The sequence below is a fragment of the Dermacentor albipictus genome, chromosome 2, assembly GCF_038994185.2.
Source record: "Dermacentor albipictus isolate Rhodes 1998 colony chromosome 2, USDA_Dalb.pri_finalv2, whole genome shotgun sequence".
NCBI lineage: Eukaryota > Metazoa > Arthropoda > Arachnida > Ixodida > Ixodidae > Dermacentor > Dermacentor albipictus.
The window spans coordinates 23,606,420-23,620,528 of record NC_091822.1 but is presented as its reverse complement, the minus strand read 5'-3'; the positions used below and the strand labels follow the sequence as shown (position 1 = coordinate 23,620,528).

Sequence of the window (14,109 nt, the reverse complement as noted above, 5' to 3'; positions counted from 1 at the left end):
AAGGTGAAATTGCAGCCTTTCAAACAGCTTTACAAACTAGATTTAGGAATTATAGCAATACCCTTTCTAGTATACACGGTATTATGAACAATGGATTATTCAGAACGGAACAAATACCGGGTGTAATTGAGAGCTTATCAAACAATTTCTTAATTTTACAGAGTCTCACACAGACATTAAAAAAATTATTTACAACAGTGTGGTATGCATTAACGTGACTGACATATGAAATGCTGTTAGTGATAATTTTGCCGCTTGCCAGAATACACTATCGCCTAGTGTTCAATGCCATCTCCCATGTTGCCCTCAGTCATTTTTCCCTTGTCTGGTTTCCTCAGGAGTTTTAAAAGTACTTTCTTCTCTTAAAGTTACTGGACCTGACCTGGATTATATCCAGCCTTGTTGGACAAAACTGGTTGCGGCTGACAGTATCTGTAAAAACGAATGGTAACAGAAGTTTTTGAACAGGTACATTTCCTGATTTGCTGAAACATGGAAAAGTAGTCCCTGTGTTCAAAAAAGATTCTTGTGTCAACAATAATAACTACCGCCAAATTTGCATTTTGCTACTTTTTAGTAAAGCCATTGAAAAACTTATTTACAGTCGTCTAATGCACTATCTAAATAAATTTAACCTTCTTTCTTATTCCTGTTTGGTTTTAGGCATGGTTATTCAATGGAATTGGCATTAACTTCACAGATTAATTTATTGACAAAGGTTTTATTCTAGGAACCACATTCATTGATCTAACAGAAGCATTGACACTCTAGATCGTTCTATTCTTCTGCAGAAGCTTGAGTCTTTCGGTATTACTGGGCCACCTTTAAATCTTATTCGTAGCCACTTGTCTAACAGACCTCAATCAATGTATATTAATGGTCGGTTCTATTCTACTAATTAATTAACTGTGGCGTTCCCCAAGGCTCTATACTAGGTCCATTGTTGTTCTTATTCTTTATAGATGGTCTACCTAATGTACTTGCCATTTTTAACTGTTTGTTATATGCTGATGACACGACCATGTTTTAATCGCAGAAATCGTTTACCATGCTTCAAGACACAATTAGCACTGATCTTAACAATGCTTAATCTTGGTGCAGAGATAATCACCTTCAAATCAATCCTATAAAACTATGTTTGTACTATTTCTTAAAGGGCCCCTGAAACGGTTCGGACAAATTTTGTAGACACCTAGGGCACAGCTACAGTTAATCATTCACACTACAATGAAGAAATATTAAGAAACCTACAGACGATTACCAGTTACCCTCCTCCATAGCAGTGCATTTTCTATTCAACTCGTTCGCCGAGTGATTGGGGCTAAGCTCTGCCTTCACTGGCTCTGCGTCATGATGGCACATCGTGTTGTCTACTTGTGGTTGTCGAGGACCAAACGTCAAAGCCTTTCCAACCTCAACGCCAGCAGCTTGGCAGTCAATCCCAAGCGAGATCTATCAAAGCGACGAGCAGCAAAGCCTTGTGCGCATTCTGTCGCAGCGCCGAGCGTGTCTGGTATTCCGGTAACCACAGGCAAGATGGGAATTTCGACGGATGAGTGGAGGCATGAACTCAAGCTGATAAAGGAGCTTCAGCGTAGACGTATGTGAGCGGCCTGATCAGTCTGCATGGTCCAGCCACCTGGTGGTGCAGAGCCCAACCAGCCAAACAAAGAGCTAATATTGCTCTAACCAAGTGTAAAACATTTTAAACATTTGCAAAAACAATGTGTTCAAAATTACGCTTCTGAGGAAAATTTACACCAGCAGCAAAGTAGAATAGACTTCATTACAGCTACTGTGTTCGGTTGAGCTCTGTGCCACCAGGTGGCTGCAGCGTGCAGATCATTCAAGTTTGCGCCTCTGCTCATTCCGTAAAATGGCACGGTGAAATGGCCAGGCCCAGTCCACTTGTGCTTGCGCTTACCCGAATACCGGACAAGCGAACTGCTTTTAGAGACTTTTAGCGTGTCCGGTATTCGGGCAAGCGCGGGCGGTTTTCCGGTTTAGCGGGGGCGTCAAGGTGAGCGGCCAGATTGGTGGCGCCGGCTGGTGGCGCAAAGCTCAACCACACAAACACAGAGCTAATTACTATATTCTGCTTAGCTGCTGGCGTAAATTTTCGACAGTGGCGTAATCGTGTTCACAATTACGCCGCTGCCAAAAATTTGCACGAGTGGCGAAGCAGGATATGGTGAGTTACTGCAGTTTTAGCTATGCGTTTGTCTGGTTGAGCTCTACAACACCAGGCGGCTTCACCGCTCATGTTTACGCCCCGACCATCCGGTAATCCGCCCAAGCCGCTTCCGTTTACCGGAATAGCGTACAAGCTAAAGGTCTCTATTGTGGTAGTAATCCTCCGGCGTAAAGTGACGGCCGCAAGCGTGCAAATCCTGGCGCCGATCGGATAGCAACAGTCCGATGCGCTGCAGCCATTCCGCTCGCCTGCTGCCTTGCAGAGGGACGTGGTGTCGCAGCTCGACATGTTACAGTCGCTACGTTTGCAGCCCAGAAGGTAACAAGGGTGAACCATGGTGCTCGCGAAAATAAAGATTGAGATCAACACTGACTGCGGAGCTCTCGTCAACACGGAGCACGTTGTAACACAATCAGACGACACTTGTTTTGTGCTGGCAGTGCTTAAGTGTAGTGAGGAATTGTCCTTGTGCATTATCTTTTTGTTATTTTCTTTTTATAGAAACAAATTAACTAACATTCCAACTATTACGAACATCATTTGTTGACCATAAAGGTGGAAAAATTATCGATGACGTGCCTTGGGCAGCCAATCGGATAGCTCGCCCCACTGGCATTATTAGGGCAATTTGCGTCATATGAGGGGTGGTTGAAAATCCCGCCAAGCAGTGTGCTGTGATCGGCAGCGATGCACATTTTTGAAACCTAATAATAGGTCTCCTCGATTTGGCTGCACTTTTTGCACTAGCTCAGAAAAGTGTCGTGCCAGTGTAGCGCCAGTTCTTGAAGTGCGAGTGTAGCGCCACACTAGCGCTTTCGGTGCAGCGGTCAAATCGAGGACGAAAGTGCAGGAACGTTCAGGCCTTCGTCTGCTGCGACTGGGCGGCTGTGGCTTTTCTTTTGTTGGTGTGTGCCGCAAGCGTAAACGTGTGCGCGATGGCTTTTTTTGTTCTCTGGGAGAGATTTATGTATTAGTACCTGCAAATTAGTTCAACTTCAGCATAATTATTCAGAAAGCATGACCAAGCGCAGTTTCCACACCTTTCTGAATCATATATGGCACAACGTTTCAAACGACGGACCGATGTGATTTCGCGTAAACTTAACGCCGAGGTAGCGGTAAGCTCGGGAAAATTAATACAAACGACTGTGACCTGTGGGAAAATCCCGGCCTTCAGTGCACTTAGCAGCAGCTGAATCCGGAAAGCGCCCTTAACAAGATGCTGCGTACACATCCTGAAGAAAACTGGCGTCCGTGCTGCGTTACCAATAACAAGCGCCGTCAATGCCGTCTACTAACACCCGCATGGCCACGGAACCGCATGTGTCGTCTGCTACCAAGAGCCTTGCACTACGTGCACGAGAAAAGAACTTGCGGAGAGTCTAGTGCCAAAGTGTACATGAACTCGTGCAGCACGACGTCAAATCGAGTGCCGAAGTGCAGGTGGCGCTAGCTGCACTGGCAAATCGAGTGCTTGAGTGCTGCACCCTCAGAACTAGTGCAAGAAGTGCAGCCAAATCGAGGAGACCTAATAAATTACACGCTTTACGTGGAGCACTTAGATGCGTCAATGAATGATCAGAAGGACCTACTCTAGTACGTTTGTACAAGATCGTTTCAGGGTCCCTTTAATAATGATCAAGTACATGCTACCGAAAGCAAAATTGTTTGATTATTTCCGGTTCCAAAAGTGGCTCAAACACATTTCTAATTATGAACTCAAGTACTCTGATTGTTAAAGTTGCAGCGACATATGCGCCCATTGCAGTTTTCTTGTTCGGGGCTGTGTTTCCTATGCGATAAGCTACCGAGGGGCAGTCAAGTGGGAAACTATCTGTCGACACTGTCGACAGAATGTCGACAGAATAGGCGTGGCGGGTTTCGCTCAATATTCTCTCGCTTGATGTTTCGTTTGGAACTTCATTTTTATTATACACAGGGAAATCCATTCTCTCCCAAGCAGCCAGAGCAATTGGTGAGCAGTGTTTAGTTTCGTAACTAATGCATTTTTCGTGCACACACGACACTCTGACGTGACAGGTTCTTGCGGTTTTTTTACTTCGCCCAACATATGGGTGAAGTGGGCACAGCCCAAAAAATCTTGACCAATAGTGGAGGGATAATGACGACGAAGGCATAGAATCGGAAATAATCTTTAAAGGGAAGCTGAAAGGTTTTCCAGAAAAAATGAGTGAAGAGCTGTAGGTCATGGTTTTCAACCCTCTGAATTCGAATATCGCACCAAAATTGAGCGAAAGAGGCGTAAACAGATTTTATTTCAACGAAAAGTGCAGCAGTAGACTCGGGGCAGCTCGCGCGCTTCATTTCTGCCTGTGATTGGTTGGGCGCCTAGTGACATCAACAATGGTGTTGGTCCTGACCGACCACTGCCGCTACACAAGAACCGCGGTGCAAGGTAGTTTCGTGCAGTTTTGCCGAGACGGTAATGAAAAATTTCAAGAGCTTGCGTTTCTCTTAGGAGTTCGGCGTTAATTCCAAACCCCACGAGAGCGATTTTGCGCGTGACGGCTACGGACGACAGCTTCGAGCGACAAAACGAGCCGTCACTTGAACAGATCACTCAGTGTTGTCGCTCAATCGCTCGTTTCTAGTAATCTAGAACTCGTCGCTCGTCGCCCGGAAGTGCTATGAGCGACTATCCAATTGTACGAAGCCGTAGCTGGATGTACATAACTCAAATACTACTGATTGTTGCACAGAATGAGCAAACTATTGAATTTTACACGTGCAAGAATAAGAATCTAGTGCAAGACCTTCAGAAATATTTTGTGCTCCTTTTTACAGTAAAATACATCAACTTAAATTAATAAAGCACGCGTCACGCTAGTTTCGGCGCATATATTGCTGCCTTTATACCAGGAAGTCGTTGCTCAAAGTCGTCGCTCGCATGGAGTTCTGCTTGTAGGTGACGAGTGAACCCGAAAGCCATCTCCATCACCTCGCTTGTCGCTGCAGTGTCGCGTGCAATATCGCTTGTATGGGGTTTATACCTAATCCCTACATGTACGAGCCGATTGCGAAGAGCCGGCCTCTCCAAGAAGCAAAAAATGCTGGTGCTAGCAGTGCTTTCGACGTGAACAAAGGCAAAGTGTTAGCATCTCCTCGTGTTGGAAATGTTCTTTGGTGAGTATGTTTTTTGGTAAGCTGCACTCAGCGATCCAGTCAGTTAATTTCCGGGCAAACAACTGTAGTGTTATGTTCCTGCATGCCTCTTCGTAGAATGTAAGCGGTGGTGCGATCTTCGGCATTTGTGCGCTGCCCCAAAGCTGTCGGCAATCTACACAGACGGTTTAAACGCGGGAAAGTTTACCGCCTCTTGTAGCACGTGTAGTGTAGAACCTTCATCAGCACGCCATCCGCATGCTACTCGTAACCGGCGAATTCCGTCGGCTACGTGAGATGGTCGGTTTCTCTATGTGCGCGAGAGAAGGGGGAGCGCAACGTCCTGGCGTGAGCCGGCTTACCAACACATGCAAACTTTACACCTGCACTGCGTTATTGTAACTGCATGCACAGGCTGTTTCACAACACCCGTGCGAATAGAAAATTCGCGGCGCTTGGCAACAAAACCTGCGTCAAGGGTGGGAGGTGAACATGCACCTTCCGTTCAGCATGCTAACGCAAAGGAGAACCTAAAGCATGCATTATTAATAAACTCTGGTAGTAATCGTCGTCACGGAGGTGGTTAGAGCACAGCAGTGTTCTTGAGCGCTTAAAATTCTTTTGCTTTACAGCAGCCTCCCAATTAGCTGAAAGCGTCTTGTCTTGCGGGAAGTAATGGAAGACAACATCGTCGCGGCCGCTGCTTTTCATGCAACTGTAGGCTGCACAGAACGCCGGCATTGTCGGCCCACCATTTCAATTGATGGTGTGCACGTTAACTACCACTCTACATAGACACAAACAAAGGAATGCAGGGTCGAACGAAGCAGCTTATGACGGCGCGCATGCAGAAACAAGCATGGTGAGGCACTGCCGCGAAGACTGTGAAGGAACGGAACACCAGTGCTGACGTCACGGCGCTGCAGTTCCCGGTCTCCGCTCGCAGCGTCAGCAGCAGTGCGCGGCGCTCGACGGCGGGCGGAGCGACAGCGCAATTTTAACCGACGATTACGTCGCTCCTAAGTGAAAAATCCCCCCAAAATTTTACCTGCATGGTTTATGAGGTTCCCGCACGCGTATATGAACGTCTTACTGAATTCGACAGACTCTTCAGCTTCCCTTTAAATATTGCCACGTTGTAGTGATGGGGAAGAACACAGTGGCAAAACTGTGAATGGCAAAACTAAGTTTTTCTTAGGTGAACCTGGTGCCCACAAGAAATGGCTACACTCAAAGCATGCACAACGATAGTGGCAAACACAGTCGGTGATCGTCAAAATCTAATCTGCGGGGCAAGCAGGGTGTCTTTTATACATAAGTCACCGAAGGTTCCAGAATAATTGCTCGTGCCTGCGTGTCTTTCAGAAAGTACTACCAAATTCTCATCACGCATACAGTTAGATTACACAAGGTGCAGTGACAACAGACAATGGCCAGAACCATTGATAACATTTGAGAAATTTCCGATACATGCAGATGTGTCCTGCGCTTAGTGATAACATTTACCATTTTTTAGCTGGGGAAAAGCAGTCTCCCCCCAAAAAAAAGATAAACAAGTAAACATGTCAATATTTTTTCCTTGGCATAATCGTGGGACAATGAATTTGTACACATAATTTTGACATGGGGAGCTTTCACAGTTTCGTGCCGTCACCTGACAGACATGTGAACTAGGGGTGGCTCGAGAAATTTCCAACGATCGCGGATGGCTAATGATGGACATTGGAAAAGCTTAATGTCATAGCGCCCTAGCTGAACTCTCTTCATGGAGATTGCAGCACGGGGTGCGCGGCATCGCTATCACGCAATGCATGTCTGTTGCTCTCGCTGATCGGGTAGAAGAGGGTCTGCAGCGTACCTAAAGGAAAAACTGGTGCCGCGGTTGCATGCGTCAGAATGCCGCAGCTTTGAATTGGCATCGTTCTCAGAGAACCTGGACACCTTGAAGCCGCGCCTGGCTGGCACTGTCACCATGGGTTCATTCTCTACTAAAACGTGGCTTGTGCTTGGATGTGCTTTTGATGTGAAATGAAACAAGTACCAATGGGCTGCTAACTACCTTGGAGCACAGTTTGCTCCCACTGTGGACAGTTTGTCGCCGATTCTTGCTTTTCTATGCTCGCTTGTGCACTGCAAGTGGTGAACTGTATTAGAAGATGCAGTGACTCAACACTTTTTGTGGAGACTTTACTTTAAGAAACCTTTACCAGTGCACCAGGGCATAGGCCAAGCCATGTTCAGGGTAAAGCCTCGCATGCCCAGCATTTCCAAGGCAGCACTGTGGGAAATTGGCATAGAAGCTAGTGCCACATTTGCCTCTAGGTAATACTGTAAGACACTCTATGCCAAGGTATGTGCAAATTGGTAACGAAGCTTCGATAGAAGCCCACATATCCTGAATATGGTGGTGTGTTTTTAACCATTGCCATCTTTGTGTTTGTAAAACTCCTGTAAAAAAAAACTAAACTAAAATAATGATGCCACACCAGGAAGTGATGTTGTATCTAATGCATTTCGTTTACATTCCTTTAAGGCCCGGCATTTCGACCACTACTCAAACAGCTCCTTTTTTTGGCTAGGTGCCCAGGATAATTTTCTGCTCCTCTCGTCCTTCCAGTTTTGTGTCCCAAAAGGCCCCTAGCGCCATCTAAGCTTGAAAAGGAGGAGGAAATAAACCTAATGAAGACGAGGGGAGGGGAGGTGGGAGCTGCGATTAGGCGGACGGGGCTAAGGTGGCATGCCAGCTGGCCGCCACTAACTTCCCCACCCAATCTGCAGCCCAGCTTTGGTTTAATGGTTAGTAGATTCTAGTATGGAATCCCACGCCTCTTGTGAGGGAGCTTGTCGCTGGAGATGTCCGAGAGGAGAATTATTCCTGCAACCCCACCGAATATAGAAAACTTGGTGCAAGAAATTTGGAGAGCAAAGAGCAGGATGAGCTCTTTCGTCGTCTTCTGTCTCCAGATTTTTTGGCACTGCATTTTCCAATTAGTGTGATAGACTAACACTCACACCTTTTGAAGCCTGATACACCGATCACATAGTGTTTTGCAAGAAACTAACACCACATTATTTTTGATAAACATGCACTCCATTCTTCCTAGCCCCCAATGTCCACCCCACCTGCAGCAGCTGGCAAATTTAATTTTTTTTCTTGTGTGCTTTTTAGCCTTTATCTTTTTTCTCATTGTTAAGCAAGAAAAGTGCGTGAAACCATGGCAGTGTGGGGCTATGCTATGCAGGCGTTGCCACTTCTTGGCTAATGCTACAGTCTACTTTCTTTTCCGTGCAGAGGTATCCAGCGCCAGAGCACCCGCCCCCACACCGAGCACTTCACAGTCCAGGGCGCTATCGAGGTACTAGCATGTTCAACGTCTGCAAGCAGTGTGGCTAATTGTGCACCCCATTGCTCAGCTGTGCACAGGAACACTGGGGCTTTTTGTAGGCTCACTAGTTTCGTTTTTTGTCTGTTGCACTCAGTGTCGTATGCAGTACAAGAAAGTGGAATAAGTGTAATTTTGAGATGCAGGAGCTTTAATAGCTAGTATTACCTTAAAACATACTACATTATTTGCCAAAACAAAGGTGAGAGAAAAGAGTGAGCAAAACTTGCAGCTACATGCCTTTACATAAAAAGAAAAGAAAATGCTAAAAAATATTTAATATTTTTCTTCTCTAAAGCTTTTGATCGCGTTCCTCATCACAGGCTTCTAATCAAATTAACACACTTAAATATTCACCCAAACGTTCTTGCATGGATTAAAAATTTTCTTTCAACAGACAACAATTTACTTGTGCTAATGGCTGTAACTCTTTTTCTGTTTCTTTAACATCTGGAGTCCCCCAGGGCAGCGTCCTCTGTCCCCTACTTTTCTTCATTTTTAATAATGATCTACCCAAATGTGTCTCATCTCGAATTCGATTATTCGCAGATGATTGTGTTATATATCGTAATATTAGTAATGACGCTGACCGACTTTCCTTAGAAACTGATCTTGATGCGGTGACCGCTTGGTGCTCTTCGTGGTTAATGTCTTTAAATACGTCTAAAACCAAGCTAATGTCATTTACCAACCATTCCACTCGACTTCCTACCACCTACTTTCTCAATAATGCTAGAGTAGAACTTGCACCAACTTACAAGTATCTTGGCCTTCATCTTCAGTCTGACTTAACTTGGCATTACCATATTAACACCGTCTTAGCATCAGCTAACCGAGCACTCGGTCTTCTTAAGCGTAACTTCAAGCACGCACCTTCACACTTTAAAAAACTTGCTTATATCACGCTGATCCGCCCAAAAGTTGAATATGCTTCTGCCATATGGGATCCCGATCAAGCATACATAATCAACAACATTGAATCTCTGCAAAACCGTGCTGTTGGCTTCATCTTTTCCGATTATTCACGCTTCACCAGCGTCACATCGTTAAAACAACGTGCCGAGTTGGAATCACTATCACGTCGACACCAGTTTGCTCGCCTAACCTTATTTCATAAACTTTATCACCATTCTACGCTTCACCAAGACTTCTTTTCACCACCCCCTGCAGTTTTCCCGCGCCGTGACCACGCTAACAAAGTAAAACACATAATGTGCCGCTCGTCGGTCTACGCAAAATCATTTATTCCTCGCACAATAATAGAATGGAATAACCTACCATCACGCATAGCTTCTGAAGTTAACTTACCATCTTTCCAAACTTTGTTGCAAAAAAAAACGGTTAGTGGTAGCAGATTAGATATTACTTATGGTTATATGCACATATTAACATATTATCTAAAATGTTCTTGTGTTTTCATGACTAAGTGCATATACCCCTTGTTCATATCTATTTATTTTATGTTCCCTGTGTGTATGTTTATTTCATGTAGTTTTATTTCTTGTGTATATTTCATGTTCGTGCCCCCCCCCTATGTAATACCCTCGTGTGAGGGCCCTTAGGGGTAATGTAAATAAATAAATAAATAAATAAATAAATAAATAAATAAATACAAAATATTTTGCTATTGACTAGCCACTAGTAAGATCTTGATGAGGGCTAGTTGGTTCATACTTAGAACTGAGGTGAAACAGCGCGAAAAAGACGAGGACACAAGGAAACAAATACCACAGACAAGCGCTTGTCTGTGGTATTTGTTTCCTTGTGTCCTCGTCTTTTTCGCGCTGTTTCACCTCAGTTCTGAGTAGCCACTATCTGTGAAGAAATCAAAAGTCGGTCTTGATTAGGACTCCAGGTACAAAACAATGCCTGAAAGCTTTATAGTTGGGTGTGCCATGTGGCAAAGTAACTCCTTGATGAAATTTCGTCGAAGCCTGACTTAGCATTCAATTCATACGAAAGGAAAGAAGGCGGCAGGAGAGAGCGCTACAAACAACCATTCACTTTGTTGCCGCACAGCAATGTGTATATAGTGTAAGAAGCGAAAGGGGGAAAACAGACAAATCTGAATTCATGTTGCTCGCGCAACTACAAAAAACAAAACAAAAACTGACCGATGTTTGACTGATGCAGCATCCACCACATGGGGATGACATATAACTTGTGCTCTCTGCATACTTTCTTGTGTGATTCTTTTCGCGCCATCTGTTGCGCTTTTCATTTCATTTCATTTCATTTCATTTTATTACCTTAAAAGCCCCATAGGGGCATTACATAAGGGGTGGGCATACATATGTTCATTATACATCATTTTTAGAATAACAGAGCATAAGTAAAAATAACAGAGCATAAGTTACAAACGCACGCGAAAATTAAGTACATAATTCTATCTAGTAAACACAAAGATAGCACATCCTGTTTATTTTTTATTCTAAAAAATGGTCTGTCAGTCTTTGCATGAATGTAGGTGCACAGGTTATGGTGGCAATTTGGTGGGGCAGGTTGTTCCAATCTGTTGCTGCGCGAAAGAAGAATGAGCCTGAAAAAGTGGTAGTATGAGTGCGAGGGCGGCCAACTTGGTATACGTGCCGAGTGCGATGTGATACACGGGCAGCGGGAATAATGTATGGTTGTTGATTAAGTGAAGTATGGTAAAACTTATGAAAAAGAGAGAGAGTTGAGATGCGACGGCGATCAGCGAGTGTAACCAGTCCGGATTCTTTTTTCAGTGATGACACGCTGACATCATATGAATACGTTGAATGAATGAACCTTATGGCACGGTTTTGCACCGATTCAAGTGCGTTGATTAGATATGCTTGATGAGGGCTCCATACAGCACATGCATATTCGAGTTTGGGTCTGATTATGGTCTTGTAGGCTAGTAATTTCACATGCGTGGGTGCTTGTTTTAAGTTTCGTTTTAAGAAACCAAGAGATTTATTAGCAGATGAGATGACGTTAGTAATATGTGTGCTCCAAGTCAAGTCATTTGTAAGGGTAACACCAAGGTATTTATAGGACTGCGCAGTTTCTACATCTACGTTATTTATTGTGTATGGGTAAGCTAGTGGGTTATGGCGCCGGGAGAATACCACTACTTTACATTTATTTGGGTTAAGTGTCATTAACCAGCAATCGCACCATTGTTGCAAGCGGTTAATATCCTCCTGAAGGGAGATTTGGTCAGACATGTTAGTAATTGTTTGGTAAACGACGCAGTCATCTGCAAACATGCGAATGTTGCAGGATACATGCAGAGGTAAGTCGTTAATATATATTAAAAAGAGGAGAGGCCCGAGGACAGATCCTTGTGGAACCCCAGAAGTTACCGGTAGGGAAACAGATGGACTGTTGTTAATAAGAACAAACTGTGAGCGGTTACTAAGGAAAGCTTCAATCCATCGCAATATATCGGGGTGCACGTTCGCTAGAGATAGCTTTAGTAATAGTCGTTGATGTGGTACCTTATCAAATGCTTTGGCAAAGTCTAGGAATACTGCGTCTGTCTGCTGGTTAGTATCTAGATTAGTGTGAAGATCATGAAGGAAAAGTGCCAATTGCGTCTCGCAGGAAAATCCCTTGCGAAATCCGTGCTGTGAAGAATGAAAAAAGTTTCCTGCGTCTAAGAATTTCATAATTTCTGTATAAATGACATGTTCCATGATTTTGCAAGGTATGCTTGTCAGTGAGATGGGGCGATAGTTAAGTGGAGAGTTCTTGTCACCTGATTTGTAGATGGGAACAACCCTCCCCACCTTCCAGTCATGTGGTATGATGCCAGATGAGAGTGACTGCGAGAACAACAAGCACAAATAAGCAGCACTGATGTCTTTAGTATTTTTTAACACTTTTGAGTTTATGTTATCCACTCCGGCTGAGGATGTTAGTTTAAGATTGTCAATTAGAGACAAAATACCATCGGCAAAGAAGGTTACTGATGGCATGACACTAGTTGAGTTGTTAACTGTAGGGGGAAATGACAAGCTAGGTTCATGGGAGAAGACTGACACAAAAGCTGTATTAAAAAGATTAGCACATTCAACATCATCGACCGTTTCACCGTTCTCGTTGACTAACGAAATACTGCTTTTTTCCCGAGGATTGATCACCTGCCAGAACTTTCTTGGATTAGTGACCAGCATGTTTGGTAGATCTTCGTGAAACAAAGACTGTTTTGCCTCCCTTATAGCTGATAAGTATGCACGTTCCGCTGCGTAGTATTTATCCCAGGCGCATGTGTTTGTCCTGCCGTTTGCTGCACGGTACAAACGTTTTTTTTTATTATCAAGTCTCTTCAAAGAATTGGTGAACCATGGCTTCTGAAGTTGCGTTTGAAACGTTATCGTTGGAATGAACCTGTCAGCTAGATCATTTATTTTTTCTTTGAACCTTTGCCAGTTGGTATGGATATCGTGTTCGTTAAAGGATGCCTCGAATGAAATAAAGAAGTCGTGCAGATTATCGCGTATAGCCTCGTAGTTGCCTTCGTTATAAAGATGTATTGTCTTTTGAAGTTTTTGGCGTGGAATTGGCGCAAAGTGAAAGGAAGCGTGAATAACCTTATGGTCGCTAATTTCCTTCAGATATGTAATTGACGATAAACTGTCTGGTCGACTTGTTAGTATTAGGTCTAATACGTTAGCTGTGTCTGGTGTGATGCGCGTTGGATCAGATACAAGTTGAGCGAGGTTAAAATTAAAACAAACATCAAGGAAATTTCTTGCTTCTGTCTGATTTACGAGAGACGGAGCTATATTTTGCCAATCGATATCTGGAAAGTTAAAGTCTCCGAAGAGTAGGAGGTCAGCTTTTGGGTACTGAAAGGTTAGTTTGCAGAGTACATTGCTAAGTTGGCAGGCAAAATCTGGGCTACTGCGAGGGGGTCTATAGCAAACGCCCAAAAGAACTGATTGTGGAGCGGCATGACAATGAATGAAAAGGATTTCTATGTTGGATGTGACGCTAACAACAGAACACGATAATTGTTGACTGACAGCTATAAGGACGCCTCCTCCTCGTGTTGTCGTGCGATCTTTCCGAAACACGTTAAAATTCGGTAAATCAGCCAGCACTTCCGAGTCTGGAATATGGTCACTAAGCCAGGTTTCCGTGAGTACTAGCACGTTGCTTTTAGACGTTAGTACAAGGTTAGACACGTGTTCGCGTTTTGCAATGAAGCTTCGTATGTTAGTAAAGATTACGGAAATAGAAGTGCGTGGTGTATCTGCTATTCGGGGGCGTCGATTTATTTTTTGATTACGAAGTGGTTGCTATGCTTCTTTAATCGTCTGAGAAGCTTCGTCATATACGTAGCGCTTGGAACCTATGAATAGTGTTTTAAAACGTAGGGAAAACGGCACAGACTTAGTTTTTGCGAAGGCGACAAGGTGTTTACGAGCATTCCTT

At 44.1% G+C, this 14,109-nt stretch overlaps 1 protein-coding gene across 1 annotated transcript in view; it reads left to right on the top strand.

The window, feature by feature from the left end:
- Positions 1-14,109, top strand: part of LOC135897878 (tRNA pseudouridine synthase-like 1) — an 81,523-nt gene that overhangs the window by 8,574 nt on the left and 58,840 nt on the right. The window contains exon 2 of the mRNA XM_065426570.1: positions 8,610-8,673. Coding sequence (XP_065282642.1) covers positions 8,610-8,673 — 64 coding nt within the window. The remainder of the gene's footprint in view (positions 1-8,609; positions 8,674-14,109) is intronic.